The 17,778-nt window shown below is 32.4% G+C and overlaps 1 protein-coding gene across 1 annotated transcript in view; it reads left to right on the top strand.

Moving 5' to 3' along the window:
* LOC145324595 (uncharacterized) overlaps positions 1-17,778 on the top strand; it is a 117,620-nt gene that overhangs the window by 30,262 nt on the left and 69,580 nt on the right. Inside the window, exons 2-4 of the mRNA XM_080167177.1 lie at positions 5,763-6,511; positions 9,388-9,494; positions 9,742-9,862. Of these exons, the coding sequence (XP_080023303.1) occupies positions 5,848-6,511; positions 9,388-9,494; positions 9,742-9,862 (892 nt within the window). The 5' untranslated portion in view covers positions 5,763-5,847. The remainder of the gene's footprint in view (positions 1-5,762; positions 6,512-9,387; positions 9,495-9,741; positions 9,863-17,778) is intronic.

The raw sequence follows: 17,778 nt of genomic DNA, 5'->3' as shown, positions 1-17,778 counted from the left end.
ATTCCTTAAAGTGAATGTTTTCCTCTCGATTTCAATCTTTCCATGATGATTCCTATAACAGTTAGGTACGATTTAGAAAGCGTAGCAACCAGAAAGTCCGCACGCCCATTTAAAACATGCTGATTTCGTTTAGACTTTTGTTCTGCTTTTAAATCTGACATTAAAGAGTTAATGTTCGTTTATCCTTCCTTCGGATTTTAGAGCATCGCTGTTATGGATGTTGCCATCTTTGTTAATGTACACATTGCGATAGATAAAATAGCCATTAAACGGCAAAATAGTTCTTAGATTATAAAAATCATTGAAAAATAATATTTCATATAAACTTAAAAAGACCAATAAAAGTCAATACTTAATATTATCTTCAAATATTTCAATCACCCTCTAGACTATTTATAAGCTTTATAATGAAAAACTATTAATAATAAACTACAAGATCAATAACATTCATAAGTAGCGCAGCGATAACAAGCTAATAATTTATTTGAATGAAAGAAAATGGACGATTGGTTGATGTAAACTGCTCTCAATTATGAGAATAGTTATTTCTCGCATCGTATTATAAACAGCTTTCCGTGGATATAGAATGTACAATTATAAGATTAAAACCAGTTTTTTTTAGCCCCGAGATTCGAATAAATACGAGAAACAAAATTACTCCATCTTTGGATTGAAATTATTGGAAAGTTTTAATATTGCTAGTTTTAATAAAAGTGTACATCTTTTTAAAACCAACGTGAATGTAAAACTTTGGGTACCAGTATAATTTACAACCCTTTCCTCAACCCTAGTGTAATCTTTGGGCTAACACTTAAACAAGAAAAAGAATTACATTAAAATGTTTTATTAGACGAACATGCCGAAGTTATATTGTAGCCTCGCTCCCAAAAACAATGCGTATCTATCTATTTTCTATAACGCTTTTATGTTTACCAAGAAAAGCCATAAAAATGATGGCATGCGGTTGTTTTACATTCACGCAAATAGTAAGGAAAATATTGTAGCAGAAATACTTATAAGAAATTAACAGGATGTTTGTCTATTTGTACCAAAGGATATCGCTAACCTAAGAACCGATATGGTTCTTCTTTACCGAGTAGCTTCTCATAGATCTTGGTCAAGTTTTAACTATTTAGGGGAAGTTTACCACCAGTTGCCCCTAGTTAAAGATAAGTTAACTATGAAATTTTTTTATATATACTCAGTCGACTACAATAAAATGATAATATTGTAAGTCTTAAGAATATACATAGTTTAATCGACAATTAGCAAAGTAAAGTTTTAGTAAACAACATAGACAGCCATTCACTGACATACTTCTACATCCTAGTTATAGAGTAGAATGACTTTACAAATACAAATTTGCTAACGCGAAATATTTGCTGGTATTCGAGCACGTCATTTGATGGCATGACATTTGATATTTGATGGATTATACTTCATTTATCTGAGCACCGAACCTGCAGCCTACTGTGCCACAAATTAAAATTTCTAGGGGTGGTGATAAAATCCCACAAAAAGTTAGTATAAAATTGCAGAGAGGAAGGAACATTAGGCTGTTTATTATTCACTAGTCCCCATAGTCTTATAATAACGTTTTCTTCTTAGTTGACTTAGTTTCTTGGGGACTTTTATTGAAATTTGATTCGTTGGTATTTTTAGCAGAGTGCATAAACGTTTCAACCAATAATTGCAATCTATAGAAGGACCATTGTCTTATCCCTTTTGATCCCTAATGAAATTGGCCATTAATGTATTATTAATCTTTTTGGATTATTTGAAAAAAAGATAAAACCAAATATTATAATTTAAAAGAAAAACTACCTAGATTTTGTGTTAAAAGTTTCTTTTTGTTTTTTTGTATCACTGCCCCTCTTAATCTAAATCGGATATAGTGCCCCGCCCCTTTTGTTTACCCCCTCCCCCCTACCACACACACACATATATTTAAATGTTCAAGCAAAATTGTGAACTATAAATAAAAACTGTATGACTTCGAACCCGATTAATATCCGCTGGATTAGAACCGGTTCCAAGGCATACTGAAAAATTATGTACCGTGTCGTATAGTATCCAGTTTTTATAATTTATAGATTTACAATCACTATCACATATACCAAAAAGTACCTAGATCTTAAAGTATTTTTTATGTCTGTTATTAAAGATTTTCAAAGCTTCAAATGACAAATAATCTCGCTTTGTCAGTTACCAAATTTTATGTTTCATGTTTGCTATGTTTCCGAAATTTTGTTGAAACATACTACAACACATAAATATGAAATATTACACGAGGGTTTTTTGTTTAAGGAAATTGAAATTACTTTCCTCTAAATATGATCGTGTTTTATAATTGATATTAGGCTTGTATTTCATACTTTTATTACCCCTAATTAAGGATAGGCGAGAGGTCTTTTAATTATTTTTTTTAAGATAAAAAAGATTGGTCAATGATATTAATGTTTTTTTAATTGAAAACACAAATTATTTACGAGTAAATAACCAATCCTTCTAAATAATATACAATTAGATGATTTGCCCCTTGCATCTAGGGGATCTGTGTTCAAAGTGGTGAGAAGGGGGCAGAAAAAGGAAAATAGCCTAAAACCATCTCTGGACCTATGTGAAACCTCTCTATAAAAAGAACTCGATCAGTTCAGTTATTGAAATCATTTTATCTAATGGTACAACTAGGATAAATTATTATTTTGACTTAAAAGTTTCAATCAAGAATACTTTTGTATAAATTTTCATAAAATAAACGTTCAATTATATCTGTACTTAAATCTTGTAACGTTAATGACCTTTCCTTTAATTAAACAGTTATATTTACCTATAATTAAAGCTATAATAGATTGGGGATGGTAATAAAGATCTCGTAAATAATCAAGGGATACGACAATGGAGATAAATTGATGTTCTTTGTTCATCTCCCAATGATGATACTCAAAAACATCCCTTCTATGGATAAATTAGTGGTTGAAAGGTTTGAGCACTCAATTTAATGAACTAACCAATCAAAATCCCCAAAGTTGTTGATCCAACATTTTAGCAACCGTTATTATAAAACTTTGGGGTCTACTGTAATAAACAGCCCATTGTCAACAATCTCTCTTTATACAACCCCAATGATGATAAACCAAATTAACCCTTGTGTTTATTAAAATTAAATGTTGAATGGTTGAAATGTTTCGGTACTATCAGTTTATAACCAACTATTCAACAAAAGTACCCAAAGAATATACATCGACGAATGAAAAACTTTGGGTACAAATTATTCTTCAACTTAAATATATCTATTTTTTAATTTTTTTCTGTATTAAAGTTCTCTGTTCTACTACTAGATGTGTATTTAAGATAAAAGCAGTTTTTATGGATTATTATACCTTTATAATATGACCTTAAAATTAATACATTTCTTATCATCTAATTCCTTTATTGATTGTTGAACTTTAACTTTCGGTAATTGTTATATATCTCAACGTATTATTCACAGCTTTCCGTGGAAATTAAAATGAAAAAGTATAAGATTAAAACCAGTTTGAATTTTTTCATGATTTTTTTATTATTCTCAGAAAATTATCACTAATACGATGTATGCTATACATGATTTTTCAGTTTGGCTGAAAACCGGTTCTAACTCAGCGGATATTAATCATTTTCAAAGCCATACTAGAATATACGATTACTAGGATGCAGCTCTATAACGATGACATTTTTGTACGTCGGACCAAAACTTAAAATGAAAGGCAAAAAAAATCTACCCAAATGAAAATAATTATTAAAATACATATAAAACAATTATACAAATGAACATTAGTTATAGATTATTTGTATCTATTGTAATCAGGGAGGGAGGGTGTGGATAACGAAGAGTAAATTTAATCTACAAGCTTTCTTGGTGGAATTTGTTCCACTGGCAAGATTTTCAGGAATTATTGTAACTGGTTTCTACCCCATCCCTTATCCTCTACCCCACTTTCCCTTTCATTACAAAATTCTTCCATCCAATCTTAACAACGCTACTCAATAAATTAGCTCACCAAATTTACACATAAGCTGACGTTAAAATCGGAAATACTTATCATTCATTATGAAAATAATATATCCAAGTGCGTCTGTCGATAAAAAGAGAAAGACGCAATCACTCATTTAGCTCTTTATTTTAAATTTTAAGTATAAAAATATCGTTTTCGGCTATTCCTTGGCCGATTTAGGCTTTTAATTATATCCTGTCCGAGACAAATTTAGATCCGTTGACTAATCAAAAATCGGTTCAGTTAGAGGTGTACCCAACGTCTCATTTTATTGCTACCCAAAGTCTTATAACTACGTTGCAATTATATAAGAAACCCTAAATTAAGTTTAACAAAAGGAGTATACTACACATTTAAATCACGCCCCCACCGCGTGGTTTAGTTTGGCACTCCTTTGTCAACAACCGCTTTCTTACCCCAATATTTACTAGTATTTAGAAACAGCGATGGAGGGGACATTGGGCTGTTAAATACACTGGACCCCAAAGATTTATCATAAACGTTTACTCATTCAACGGCTTAACAAGTTTGGGGACTTCTATTAAATTCTGATTGGTCGTTCATTAGTTTAGTGTCCAAACGTTTAAACCACGACTTGTAATCTACAGAAAGGGTAATCTTGTGTACCATTATTAGGGATGTACATTAATTTATTGTCCATTGTTCTATCCTTTCGTTTCTGGTTGAAGGTAACATTTGTTTCAGAAAATCACTGATTGGGATAATGGTTTGTTTTGGGATGTTTGTTTGTTTGTGTATGAGTGTGTGTGTGTGTGTGTGTATGTATGTTTGTTTGTGTGTGCGTATTTTGATGTAGGGAATAGTAAAATGAGTCAAAAGGAACATATTTTTTTAAGTTTGGGTACCAGTATAATTTCCACTGTATCCTCCCTCCCTCCCTAGTAGAGAACCCTATATTTTATTTACATTTTGGGTCCTGATAATAAGGCTCTAACCCAGTGGGGTCTTCAAACCTTACTTAACCTAACCTAAAAGGAGCCCTTTAAATTCATGATTAAGATTTAAGTGAAATCACCAAATATTTCATAATAGATTGATTCCTTTCTTCCTTATTTATTGTACTTTTCTCAGGGAGGGAGGGGACATTGGCATATTTATTACACTAGTCCCCAATGTTTAATATCATTTTATTATTCTTTGGCTTAACAACTTTGGAGACATACCTTGATTTTTGATTGGATGGTTCTTTAAGTTGTGTGACCAAACGTTTCAACTACTAATTGTAATCCACAGAATTGGTAATTTTGTGTTTCATCATTGGGGATGTACATCAATTTATCGTTGATCGTCCTATCCCTTTAGATCCCTGACTATTCTAAATTACATACAATTGCAATGTGTGTGTATGTTGTATGTTATAGTTTTATTATCGTAATGATTTTCTATTGGTTTTTAGATTAAAGCACACCTCACTAAGCAATCCTTTGGTTTTCATCACGGATCTGAGCATCTTTTTATTTTTGGCTGGATCTAAAGGAATAAGACAATGGCTTAAAAATTGTACACTCCCAATTATACATCATACCCTTTCTACAGGTTGAAACGTGTGGCCCCAACTTAATGAACCAACCAATCAAAAGTTGTTAAGCTAACGAATAAGAAAACGTTATTATAAAACTTTGAGGGCTAATGTAATAACAGCCAATTGTCCCCTCCCTCCCTGAAAATTTCAATAAAAACGTTATTAAATTTTTTTTTGTTTTTCAGGTATGACACTGCAATATGAGAAGAGCTGAATAGCCTTCCCTCTTTTTGAACCAACCCAACCCTTCTCCATCAGACAAAACCCAAGATGGCGGACACCGGTCAAACCATCGAGCAACGTGTTTCCTTCCCCCCGCCGACCTCCAGTGCCGCTTCGCCGCAATGCTCAGTGGCCTCCCCCGATTCCAACACGCATGGCCACCACCATTTATTACCCCACCCCTCATCCAACAATAATAAAAACGATGGGGGTGGGGATCCGCCCATTTCCGGCGGCTTTCCTCCGCCGCCGCACCCCAAAGAAGAATTTCCTTCGCCGCCGTCCTCTAATGCTCAATTTGTTGGCGGCAACGGTGGACCAGACGGTGCTCATGATGGTCTAACCGACATGGATGCTGAGCTAGAAGGCGAGGGGTTTACCTTATCGCGTCTTTTAGGGGCGGAGCCGAGCCCTAACCCCAGTTGGGATTGCCTATCATTGGGCAACTCCGCCACACCCCCTGCGCCCTCCCAATCCTCGCTGGATGGTCCCTCAGGCCTAGACACGCCCCCTACTTCTCAAACAGGCCTGGACACGCCTCCCACACCCCAACAGGCGGCAGGTTTTGATCCATCCCCGCTGGAAACTGGCGAAGGTGTTGAGTTTGAGACCTCTCAGGAGAGAGTGAGCTCTCTGGGGTATGAGACGCCCCCCAGTGTGTCTCAGAGTTATGATTCTTGTATCACCACGTCAATTTCGGGCTTTGCCGCAGGTAATTACACACCTACTAAGATTAGTATAGAGAAGATTTGCTTCTAAAGAGTCTTAATTCTATTCAATATGCCACTATGACAGATAGATATATATATATTTTGGTCTATTAAAGTTTACATAGAGGCTGTATTCTTTTTTGTTATCAAGCGTCTAGGTCATTGATTTTAATATTATTCAAAGAAAAACGTAAAAAAATCATTAAAAAAACTACAGGTGCTTTCGTTAATAGGTGATATTAAAACATTTTATATCCTATAATTAAGTAAGATTTTAATAAGTAGCCTTAGTAGCGAAGCAATGGCAACACTTATATAATCGATTGAGTCCTACATTTTAGGGAAACTTTACATAGGTCCCGAGATGGTTTTAGGCCATTTAAATATTTAGATTGAAGCTTTGGATGGTTTAAAGCTATTTTTCTGTCCATCCCTTCCCCCTTAAAATACAGAGTCTCTAGATGCTAGGGGCGCAGCGGCTAGTTAATTAAAAAACAAAAAGTAAGAGTGATAATAGATAGACATACGTCCATACCTAAGTTGTAGAGTAGCTGCGATTCTAAAATATGAGAAGAAGGAAAAAGTTTATTCAGATGTCATTTTCACACCCACAACTTCAATCTTTTCTTTAAAAAGCATTCAAACAATAAATGTTAAAGTTTTTTACAGAAATTAAAATACACCATAATTGTGTTATATTTTTCTTGTGTTGTCATTTCTACGACTAGATTAAAGGACAATCATTGTGTTTTTGACAAAAAGTGTACCTATGTGTTTTTGTCAATTTGGTTATAAGGTGTATAAATGGCAATAATGTCATCCTTGTTTAAATTAAGACGGAGATTGCGGCGCTACTTAATTGTCTTTGTTGTACCTAATACTTAATCAATATAAAACTACGTATTAAAGCTGTATTAGTTTTTAAAATCTAAAACAAGGATGACAACATTCACAAGGCGAACCATTGAAATGGAAGGAAAAACATTAACACTTGTAGAGTATATACTACTAAAAGAATCACCATGCCAAGTTTGAAATCGATAGGACAATTATATCATGCCTAAATTAACGATGCTACACTTTGCGTACGTACGGGAAGACGGACTGACCGACCTTTAATATAGAAAAGCTTTGCTTTTAAAAATAAAATCATTTATAAGGATTCATTTTGACAATTTTTTGTGTAAAAAGCTTTTAAAATATGGTCAAAATAAAATTGCTAAAAAGGAATTTTTACTTAAAATGTTTTGATTTATTTACTTTAACACCTGCCTTTAAAAAAAGATTAATTAAATGAATGAAAAATAAAATAGATTGATTAACATCTAATTTTAATTACATTTAAATACGTTTCTCTCCTTATTTTAGATGTGTTATAATAAAAAAAAACGCATTTAAAAGAAATTTTTAAAAAGAAAATGATTTATTTTTGGGGATTTTTCATAATATTGTATAAAAAAAATAGCCAAAAACCATCCCGAAACCTATGTCAAGCTTAATCGAGTACTTAGACGGCTCAGTGGTCAGCAAAATTCACAAAAATTGAGATTTTTTTCTAATATTACTTAACCCTTTATTATAGACTTTAACTATATAGGAAATCAATATTTTATGTAAGGCTTTAGGGCTTTAGACATTAAACTTCCTGTTTTATATGTACATGATAATTCAATCATTTTAAAGATCAAGTAAAGTAGTATAATTTTTTGTCTGAAGCAAAATATCTCATAAATGGCAATGATATGTACATAATATTATAAGTCTACAAGGGTGGTTTTGGGCTATTTTCTTGGCTCCACTCTTGAAACAAAGCACCTGTAGGCTAGGGGCTGATTTATCTATAAGTAACGGAGCCACAACTTTAACAAAACTCAACTCTAAAAGATAATTTTAAATCCTATAGAAAGTATCTTAAAGGGACGCACAGACAAAAGTATCACATTTAAAGAGCAAAAGGGCTAAAAAGTAAAAAATCTACTTTTGAAAACATACATTGATCTTTATATATTTAAGCAATTTATCATAGTTTTAAAACTATTTTGTCATCATATGCAAGTATATACATTACTTAATTTTATATCCATGCTTTGTTGCAAAATTTTTAAATAACGGAAAATTATACATGCACAGCAGTAAGAGAAATATATGAATGGTTTTGTTATTTGATAAAAACTTTTTATATGTGTCTTATTTTTATCAAAAACTTCTCTAGGTATTTTGTCTTTGATTTTAAGCAGTTTTTTAATTACACTTAGTACTAAATATAGATAAAAAGGGTTTTACATAGACATTAATTCTTTGGGTGTTCAATAGTTTCCGCCAAAGTGTCATAACTGCAAATTATTTTTTAAGCCAAAAGACACAATAGCAAAAATATAACAGGGTAAACTTTTTTGAAAGAGCAAAAGTAATAATTTTTATAATTGATGGCTATTGACAATATGAAAAAATAAAAATAAGTCATTATGCGGAATTGAAAGTTTACTAACTCTTGTGTTTCACAATAAATGATTTATTATAAATACATGCAAACATAATTCATGTTAAATCAACATTAACAAATCATTAAAAAATCAATATGAAAAGCTTAAAAATTTATTTTAATGTGTAGGTAGTTAAATTGTTCTTTCCAGTATGGCTTCGAAACCGATTAATATCCGCTGGATTAGAACCAGTTTTAATCTTTTAATATCCGTGGAAAGCTGTCTATAATCCGATCTGAAAAATGACTATTACTGTGCTTTATTCCTAAAAATTATATGTTACTGCTCTTTCATATAGTTATAATTGTCTGTTTTAAAAATTATTTCGTGAATTAAAATTTATCAAACCTTATATTTTGGAGAAATTAAATATTAACATTCTTTTATTTTTGTAGACACCCTGTACAGCAGTGGACACCATACTATAACAACAACGAGTAACATCACCACTTCTGGTGGTTCCAGTCCTATTGATCACCCCTCTTCCTCCCCACATAATCAGGTTTACTATACGTCCTCTAGTAGCGTAGCTACTCTACTTTAGCCTGTTGTGTCTGTTTGTCTTTATTGTAAACATTTTAAACACGAGTACCAATTTAGTTTTCGCGGCTATATATGTTCTGTTTTTTCTGTTTGTATAAATTTTAAACATAGTTTTTTTAATAGTTCCGAGTATAATGGGCATAATTTACTATTGATATCACGTTCCTGACATAGCAGCAGTAGTTTCATAGGTAAATACAATTCAGGTTCCCTCTGGGTACCGGCCCTGGGAGGCTGAGCAACAGGAGGAGAATCAACATCACCACAACCAACATCAACATCATCAGTATTCACAACAACAACAACATTCTTTTCAACATCATCAAGGCATTTATTCATTTATTGCGTCGTATTTACATACGTTGGTTATAATGGCGTGCCCAGGGTTTTGCCAGGGTGTTGTGGGTGATGTGAACCTCAATGGGATGAAGAAAGAATTCAGTATATTATCATGTTGCCAAACATCCAACAATCAATTTTTTGATTGGACTATCTTTGATTGCATGTCCTAACCTTATATGGTAATGAGATGTGCATGTTATCATTGCATACTTTGGTTGGTTAGGAAAAATTCGATTTTTGAAACAGTCCTCCTAAAATCTGTTGAGATTATGTTTCTTACAAAACCTTAAAATAAAATCCTAACCGTTCCCTTTTGGCAGAAAAAGCGAGAAAGTGTTAATCGGCCATTTTGACTTCTTTAGTATATAACTTTTTGTGCATAACTTAAAAGTTATTGAAGTTATTGCCCTAATTTCTCTTATTTTATACTAAACTTTATTTATAAAAATTTAGTTTTTGCTTGCTAAGGTAATTATAATATTTAATAGGTGTTATAAGGTTAATCTTGACAGTTACTTCAGTAAACATAAATAAGATTATAAATAGGAAGTGATCTCAATCTATTTGTATTATGTAATCAGTTGTGTGTACAGTGTAAAAAAGAAGGGTGAAAAAAGGGGAAGACATGGCTTACAAATTTCAATTAAGGGTGTTGTTGACACCCCTCTCTTTATTCTATTATGTTGAATTTTTCTAAAATCTATGATGAAGGTATGTCATAGAGTTTCTTGTTTAATGTCGGATTTGAAGAAAATACTTATATTTATTGATTAAGATTAATTTAACTACCTATTGTTATTTAAAATTTAAATAACAACCCTCAAAAATTTAGCATCCACCCAGGCAGAATTTCACACAATTTTGTCCATTGTCCAATCCTTATATTCTTGCCTAAAGTACAAACAACCTTTCTCTAAAGCTTTGATTTATTATATAATCAGGGATCTGAAGGGATAAGATAATGGCCAATGAATTAATGTACATCCCCAATGATTCACAAAATTACCCTTCCGTAATATTAGTGGTTAAAAAGTTTGGACATTTTTGTTATTATAAAACATTGGGAACTAGTGTAATTAACAGCCTATTGTCCCCTCCCCCCTGTTATATAATACTGATTTGTTTATGTATTACAGGATTTTGTATATTTCAGTATAAGCAAATAAGTTGGGTATTTATATAAAACTGTAGGTTATTGTTTGTACTTCTTAGCTAATTTATTTGCTTCAAAATATAGTATAAATGCCTTAAAAATGATTTTGGCTAAATGTTAAAAGAAGAATAGTTTTACTTCAGATAAATTCTTCTTCTTTTTAGGGAAGTATGGGAAATTAGGCTGTTTATTACACTAGTCCCTAAAGTTTTACATAAACGTTTCTTACTCGTTAGCTTATCAACTTTGGGTAGTTTCTTGAATTTTGATTGGTTGTTTTTCTAAGTTGAGTGTCCTAAAGTTTCAACCAATTATTGTAATCTACAGAAGAGTTCATTTTGTGTATCATCAATGAGGATGTACATCAATTTACCGTCGATTGTTTTATCCCTTTAGATCCCTGCCTTCTTTGGCTATTCACGATTAATTAGCTAAATTAGCTATATTTTATAACGGCAATATTATAAAAACATATTTCAAACATAAAATGCAGTCCGTTCCGTTTACATGTCAGCTTTAGAGTGCAACTTTTAGTATGTCTTTCAGGGATAAAGGAACAATTTAAAAAGATTTTTTTTGCTAAAAGAATAACCATTAGAATATTTATGTAAATATCAGAGATATATATTGACAATTTGCAATGAAAATGTTTCAATTCATGTTGTATAATACCTACCCAAAGTTCAAAATGTATTGATGCCATTTTTTGCTGTACTACTTATAACATAATTATACTTGTTTTTTTTTCTTCAATTTTCTTCTATTTTTACCAAAAGTAGAAAAAGAAACTTTTCCAGTATGGCTTCGAAACCGATTAATATCCGCTGGATTAGAACTGGTTCTCGGTCATTCTGAAAATCATATAGCATTGTATCACAGACAATTTTCCACGCATATTGAAATAAAAATCCAAATATTAATACCAGTTTTATTAGCCATTGTAGTCTTAAAATTTTCATTTGAATATCCGCGGAAAAATGTCTATTTTTTGGTTCAATTTCATCTTCCTAAATCTATGATTATGTATTTATGAAAATAAATATTCAGAATGTTTGATTGAAGTTCATTAGACTTGACACTTAGAGTCGAACATTTATTTTGAGGTTGGGGCTACGAATTTCACCAAAAATATTTAGAAAAATCGTCGAAAATAATTTTTTAGTATAACTTCAAAACCAATTATTATTCGCTAGATTAAAGATGGTTCTGATCAATACTGAAAAATCATGTATCGTATCGTATTATAGACAATTGCTCATATTTTTGTTTTTCTGAAATATGACATTATGATATAATGTCATAAAAGTTGATTCAGGTATTTTAATATTCTATCTTTAATTAATTTTAAAAGTTAAACTTGGTTATTTTGTAGCCCATCCTTACATGTATGTTTATTTATTTGACTATCTGATGCTCAAGGACAAAAGTGCAGGCAAGCAGGGCTAGAGTAATAGGTAAATTATACAGTTGTCGCGTTTCAATGTTATTGCAGTTGCTTATATAGGTATAAAGAAATTAAATTTATGATGATTAAAACTTACATTTCAGACTTAAGGAAATTACATGTGCTTTAGATTTCTAATTATTTTGCCAGTATTACTGTACTGAATCTAAAGGGATAAGACAATGGCCGTTAATTTTATGTATATCCCCAATGATGATAAACAAAATTATCCCTTCTGTAGATTACAATTAGTGTTTGAAACGTTTTAACACTCAACTTATTGAACCATACTATAAAAATATAGTCTCCAACAAATAAGGAAGCGTTATTATAAAACTTTGGGGACTAGTGTAATAAACAGCCCAATTTCTTCTACCTCCCTGATTAGTGTAGCTATGTACAAGATTTAATAGGACAACTTACCTTACTTATTCCTAAATCTGTGACTGCAGTTTTGTGATTTCAATCAAAGCCAATTGAAAACGGATACACAAATTGATTGGGAAACTTTAAAAGTTAAAAAAGCTTTTATATATTTAGTTGCATAGTTACTCTATAGATTAGATTTGTTTGTACTTCACTATGTATGTTAGGCAAAACGCAAGAAGGAAGGATTCAAAGGTTGTTTATTACACTAGTCCCCAAAGTGTTATAATAACGTTTTCTGATACGTTGGCACAACAACTTTGGGGACATCTCCTGAATTTTGATTGCTTGGTTAATTAAATTGGGTGTCCAAACATTTCAACAACAATAATTGTACCTAATCTAAAGAAGTGGTAACTTTGTGTATTATCCATTTAGATCCCTGCAATACATTAAAAAAAATTGAAAAAAGCTTATTAATTGCGTTGCTGTGGAAGAATGGATAAAATTGTTCTTGTTAAGTAGTAGCAACTCTATAATTTACTGCATAACAATAATAAACTCTTATATAGAGAAAGGATATCAAAATAGAAGAGCTTTTTTCCTAATTTGATATGACACAATGATAAAAATGCTATGTGCTTATTTTTACAGGGGTGAATTTATTTGAAATTTAGTTCTTTGATTTTATACGTTATAAATTTTGTCCATTTGAAGTCCCCAAAGTTATTAAGCCAATGAATACGAAAATGTAATTATAAAACTTTTGGGACCAGTGTAATAAACAGCTCACTGTCTCCTCCCTCCCTGAATATAATTTTACAAGATTCCATTTAAGACAAGCAAAAATCTTCAGTCGTTCATTTGATCTTAAGTAACACACACATCTGTTGATTTTCAGAGGAATAGACATAACAATGCATTATAATCATACAATTTTTCAGATTTTATCAATAGGGGAATTTTTTGTGTTGTCCTTTTTTGACAATAGTCTCAGATTTCATATTTTTTATAACAAAATGATTTCATCTCGTAGATTAGATTTCATGTATTTACTGTCTTTTTCAAAAGGAGCAAAGCTAGTCTATAATTTTATTGATGTATGTTTGTCTGTTGTGTTTTTAATATATTAGAGGAATTAAATTGTAATAGTTCGATTGAATGAATTTAGGATATACGTTGATATATTGACAAAGGAAAATTGTCATCACTTTAGCTTGCTTATATAGACCTCATTTATTGGTCAGTTCGTTCATTCAGTTGGAGGGTACCTAGGGGATGGGGTTATCGTTATTTTGCCAGCTGCGAATATTACTTTTTAGAGCACATGAAAATCTGGTGCAACATCCAACTAATAATATATCGATTTTAGTTATTTTTGGTTATTACATTATTTTTGTCAAATGTAAGAACATAAGAAATGATAAATTAATGTCCATTAAGAATCATTTATTATAAATATCATGACAATACAGCTGTAGAGCTCTCATATTAGAGTTATAATAGAATAATCATAACATATATTATAAATATCATGACAATACAGCTGTACAGCTCTCATTTTAGAGTTATAATAGAATAATCATAACATATATTATAAATATCATGACAATACAGCTGTAGAGCTCTCATATTAGAGTTATAATAGAATAATTATAACATTTATTATAACTATCATGACAATACAGCTGTAGAGCTCTCATATTAGAGTTATAATAGAATAATCATAACATATATTATAAATATCATAACAATACAGCTGTAGAGCTCTCATATTAGAGTTATAATAGAATAATCATAACATATATTTTAAATATCATGACAATACAGCTGTAGAGCTCTCATATTAGAGTTATGATAGAATAATCATAACATATATTATAAAAATCATTACAATAAAGCTGTAGAGCTCTCATATTAGAGTTTTAATAGAATAATCATAACATATATTAGGACTATCATGGGCGTTTTCCTGTTACAAAATTTTTTATCAATTTGAAAATTTGAGTACCCCCCCCCCCCCCCCCCCCCCCCCCGACAGTCTGGATAGTCTGCGGGAGGAGGAAAAGATTTGGACACAGGAAAAAGGCAAGCTTCAATTTAATTCAATAACGTGCTGTGTGGGGAAGCCGAGCGAAGCGAGGCTTCTCCACAGCACGTTATTGAATTAAATTGAAGCTTGCCTTTTTCCTGTGTCCACAACTTGATGTCGGGGTACTCTAATTTTCTAAATTTCAAAAACTATTTTAGGTTAGGTTAGGTTAGGTTATAGGCTAGGGAGCCGAGCGCTGCGGCCACGGATGTTCGTTGTCTGGGGTAATTTAATTTTCTAAATTTCAAAAAACTATTTTAGGTTAGGTTAGGTTAGGTTATAGGCTAGGGAGCCGAGCGCTGCGGCCACGGATGTTCGTTGTCTGGGGTACTTTAATTTTCTAAATTTCAAAAAACTATTTTAGGTTAGGTTAGGTTAGGTTATAGGCTAGGGAGCCGAGCGCTGCGGCCACGGATGTTCGTTGTCTGGGGTACTTTAATTTTCTAAATTTCAAAAAACTATTTTAGGTTAGGTTAGGTTAGGTTATAGGCTAGGGAGCCGAGCGCTGCGGCCACAGATGTTCGTTGTCGGCTATTTCTTTTAAATATTGCTACGCAACCCACAAATAAAATTGTTCTTGCTAAAAAAACGCGGACGAGAGGGAGAACATAAAGGGGACTGGGAAAAGGGGGTTGTTGGTCAGATGGGAGAGGAAAGGGGTAAACTATACAGTAAAAAAACGCGGACACGTAGCGGACATGGAGTGCTCGCATGATGTGAGGGAGAACATTAAGGGGGTGGGGAAAAGGGGGTTGTTGGTCAGATGGGAGGGGAAAGGGGTAAACATTACAGTAAGAATTCTGCTATAAATAGACTGAAAGCTTGTAGCTGTTTGTTAGTCGACTACAATATGCCTTGTAGTGAGGGACTGCGATCCTAAACTGGTTGGCATGGTTGACTAAGGAGCCTGAGGCAAGGCAAGGCAAGGCTCGTGTCTCGCCTTATATACCCTCCCTCCCTTCCTCCTGTCCAACCTAATAATAGTTTACTTAAATTATTATTTTGTTGTCGGGGGGGGGGGGGGGGGGGGGGGGGCTACTCAAATTTTCAAAATCGCTAAAAATAATACTAAGAGGAATCTACCCTATCATGACAATACAGCTGTAGAGCTCTCATATTAGAGTTATAATAGAATAATCATAACATATATTAGGACTATCATGACAATACAGCTGTAGAGCTCTCGGTATTTTCCTCTTAGTATTATTTTTAGCGATTTTGAAATTTTGAGTACCCCCCCCCCCCCCCCCCAACAACAAAATACTAATTTAAGTAAACTATTATTAGGTTGGACAGGAAGGAAGGGAGGGGTGGGAGGGAGGGTATATAGAGAGCGAGACATGAGCCTTGCCTCCTTAGTCTACCATGGCAACCAGTTAAGAAACTCAGTTCTGCACTACAAGCCAGTCAGAGGTAGACTAACGTTACAAACTCTCACTACGCATTTATATACCCTCCCTCCCACCACTCCCTTCCTTCCTGTCCAACAATCTGCTCTGGTATTTGCTAATAAAATCCAACCAATAACAGCCACTCTTATTCTGGCACCCTCATGCTCTCACTTACGCACTTAAATGGGACACACACATACCTAATATAAATATAAATTGCACAGTTATGTCATTACAGTTACCTAACACTCTTTAGTCAGGAAGTTTACCAAAATATTCGCCGTGAATATTCAACGAACATATGTGGCCGCAGCGCTCGGCTCCCTAGCCTATAACCTAACCTAAAATAGTTTTTTGAAATTTAGAAAATTAAAGTACCCCCGACAACGAACATCTGTGGCCGCAGCGCTCGGCTCCCTAGCCTATAACCTAACCTAACCTAACCTAAAATAGTTTTTTGAAATTTAGAAAATTAAAGTACCCCAGACAACGAACATCCGTGGCCGCAGCGCTCGGCTCCCTAGCCTATAACCTAACCTAACCTAACCTAAAATAGTTTTTGAAAGAAGGCGTATCAACTTTTTCACTTTTTATTTAAGATAGCTAGCCGGTTCTTTTAGTAAGTAGTAGATGTAAAATTTTTGATAGAATTCAGATATGCAATTGGGTTTTTTGTAGACCTCTTATTTTTTAAGTAATTTAAGTTTTTTTAAAAAAATAATTAAGTTGGTTTTAAGGTACTAAAACGCAACAAAATAAAAGAAGAAAATGGCCAGTATGAACAAAAATAGTAAGATCTTTAATTTGACACCTTACTTTTAAAATTCTGTTGAGTAATTATTGAAGAAATCAATTTTTTTAACCTTGGTTTAATCAAAACTTTGAAGTAAAATATAATCTCCCACAGGCATAAAAAATATGGGTTCATATATACCTTTAGAATCAGAAAAATATTACGAATCCATTGTAAGCAAAATTGAAAAAAGTAAAAAAATAAAAATAATAAAAATGGCCTAACATATTATTTTTTACAGGTAACACTTAATTGTAACTATTAAACTAGCCAATCACAAGTCTCAAAAACTGACTAATCGGGAAGCTTAACCTCAAAACCTCAACCAATAGAATTGACAAAAAAAAAAGGATAATGTTCATAGAATATATACAATAGATACTACAATGAAAATAGTGATACTTACATAACATGTAAAGAACGAAAAATTATGAACAAATATGCTTCAATCTGTTTATAAACTTCAAAACAATGCAGTTAAAAATGCTTTATTGTTTCTTGTGTTTAAAAAATATCTGTTACATTGTATGTATATTTATTTAGGTTTATTTCAAGTTTCAAGTTTTCAAGTTGTTCAACCCTTTAAAGCCGAATATTATGATTCTTAAAATAAACTTATATTTTTTATTATAGTTTTATAAAACTTTTTCAATTTAGCTTAC

The sequence above is a fragment of the Acartia tonsa genome, chromosome 7 (assembly GCF_053477335.1).
Source record: "Acartia tonsa isolate MP-2025a chromosome 7, ASM5347733v1, whole genome shotgun sequence".
NCBI lineage: Eukaryota > Metazoa > Arthropoda > Copepoda > Calanoida > Acartiidae > Acartia > Acartia tonsa.
The sequence above is the reverse complement of the archived record's forward strand: the minus strand, read 5'-3'. Positions and strand labels throughout refer to the sequence as shown.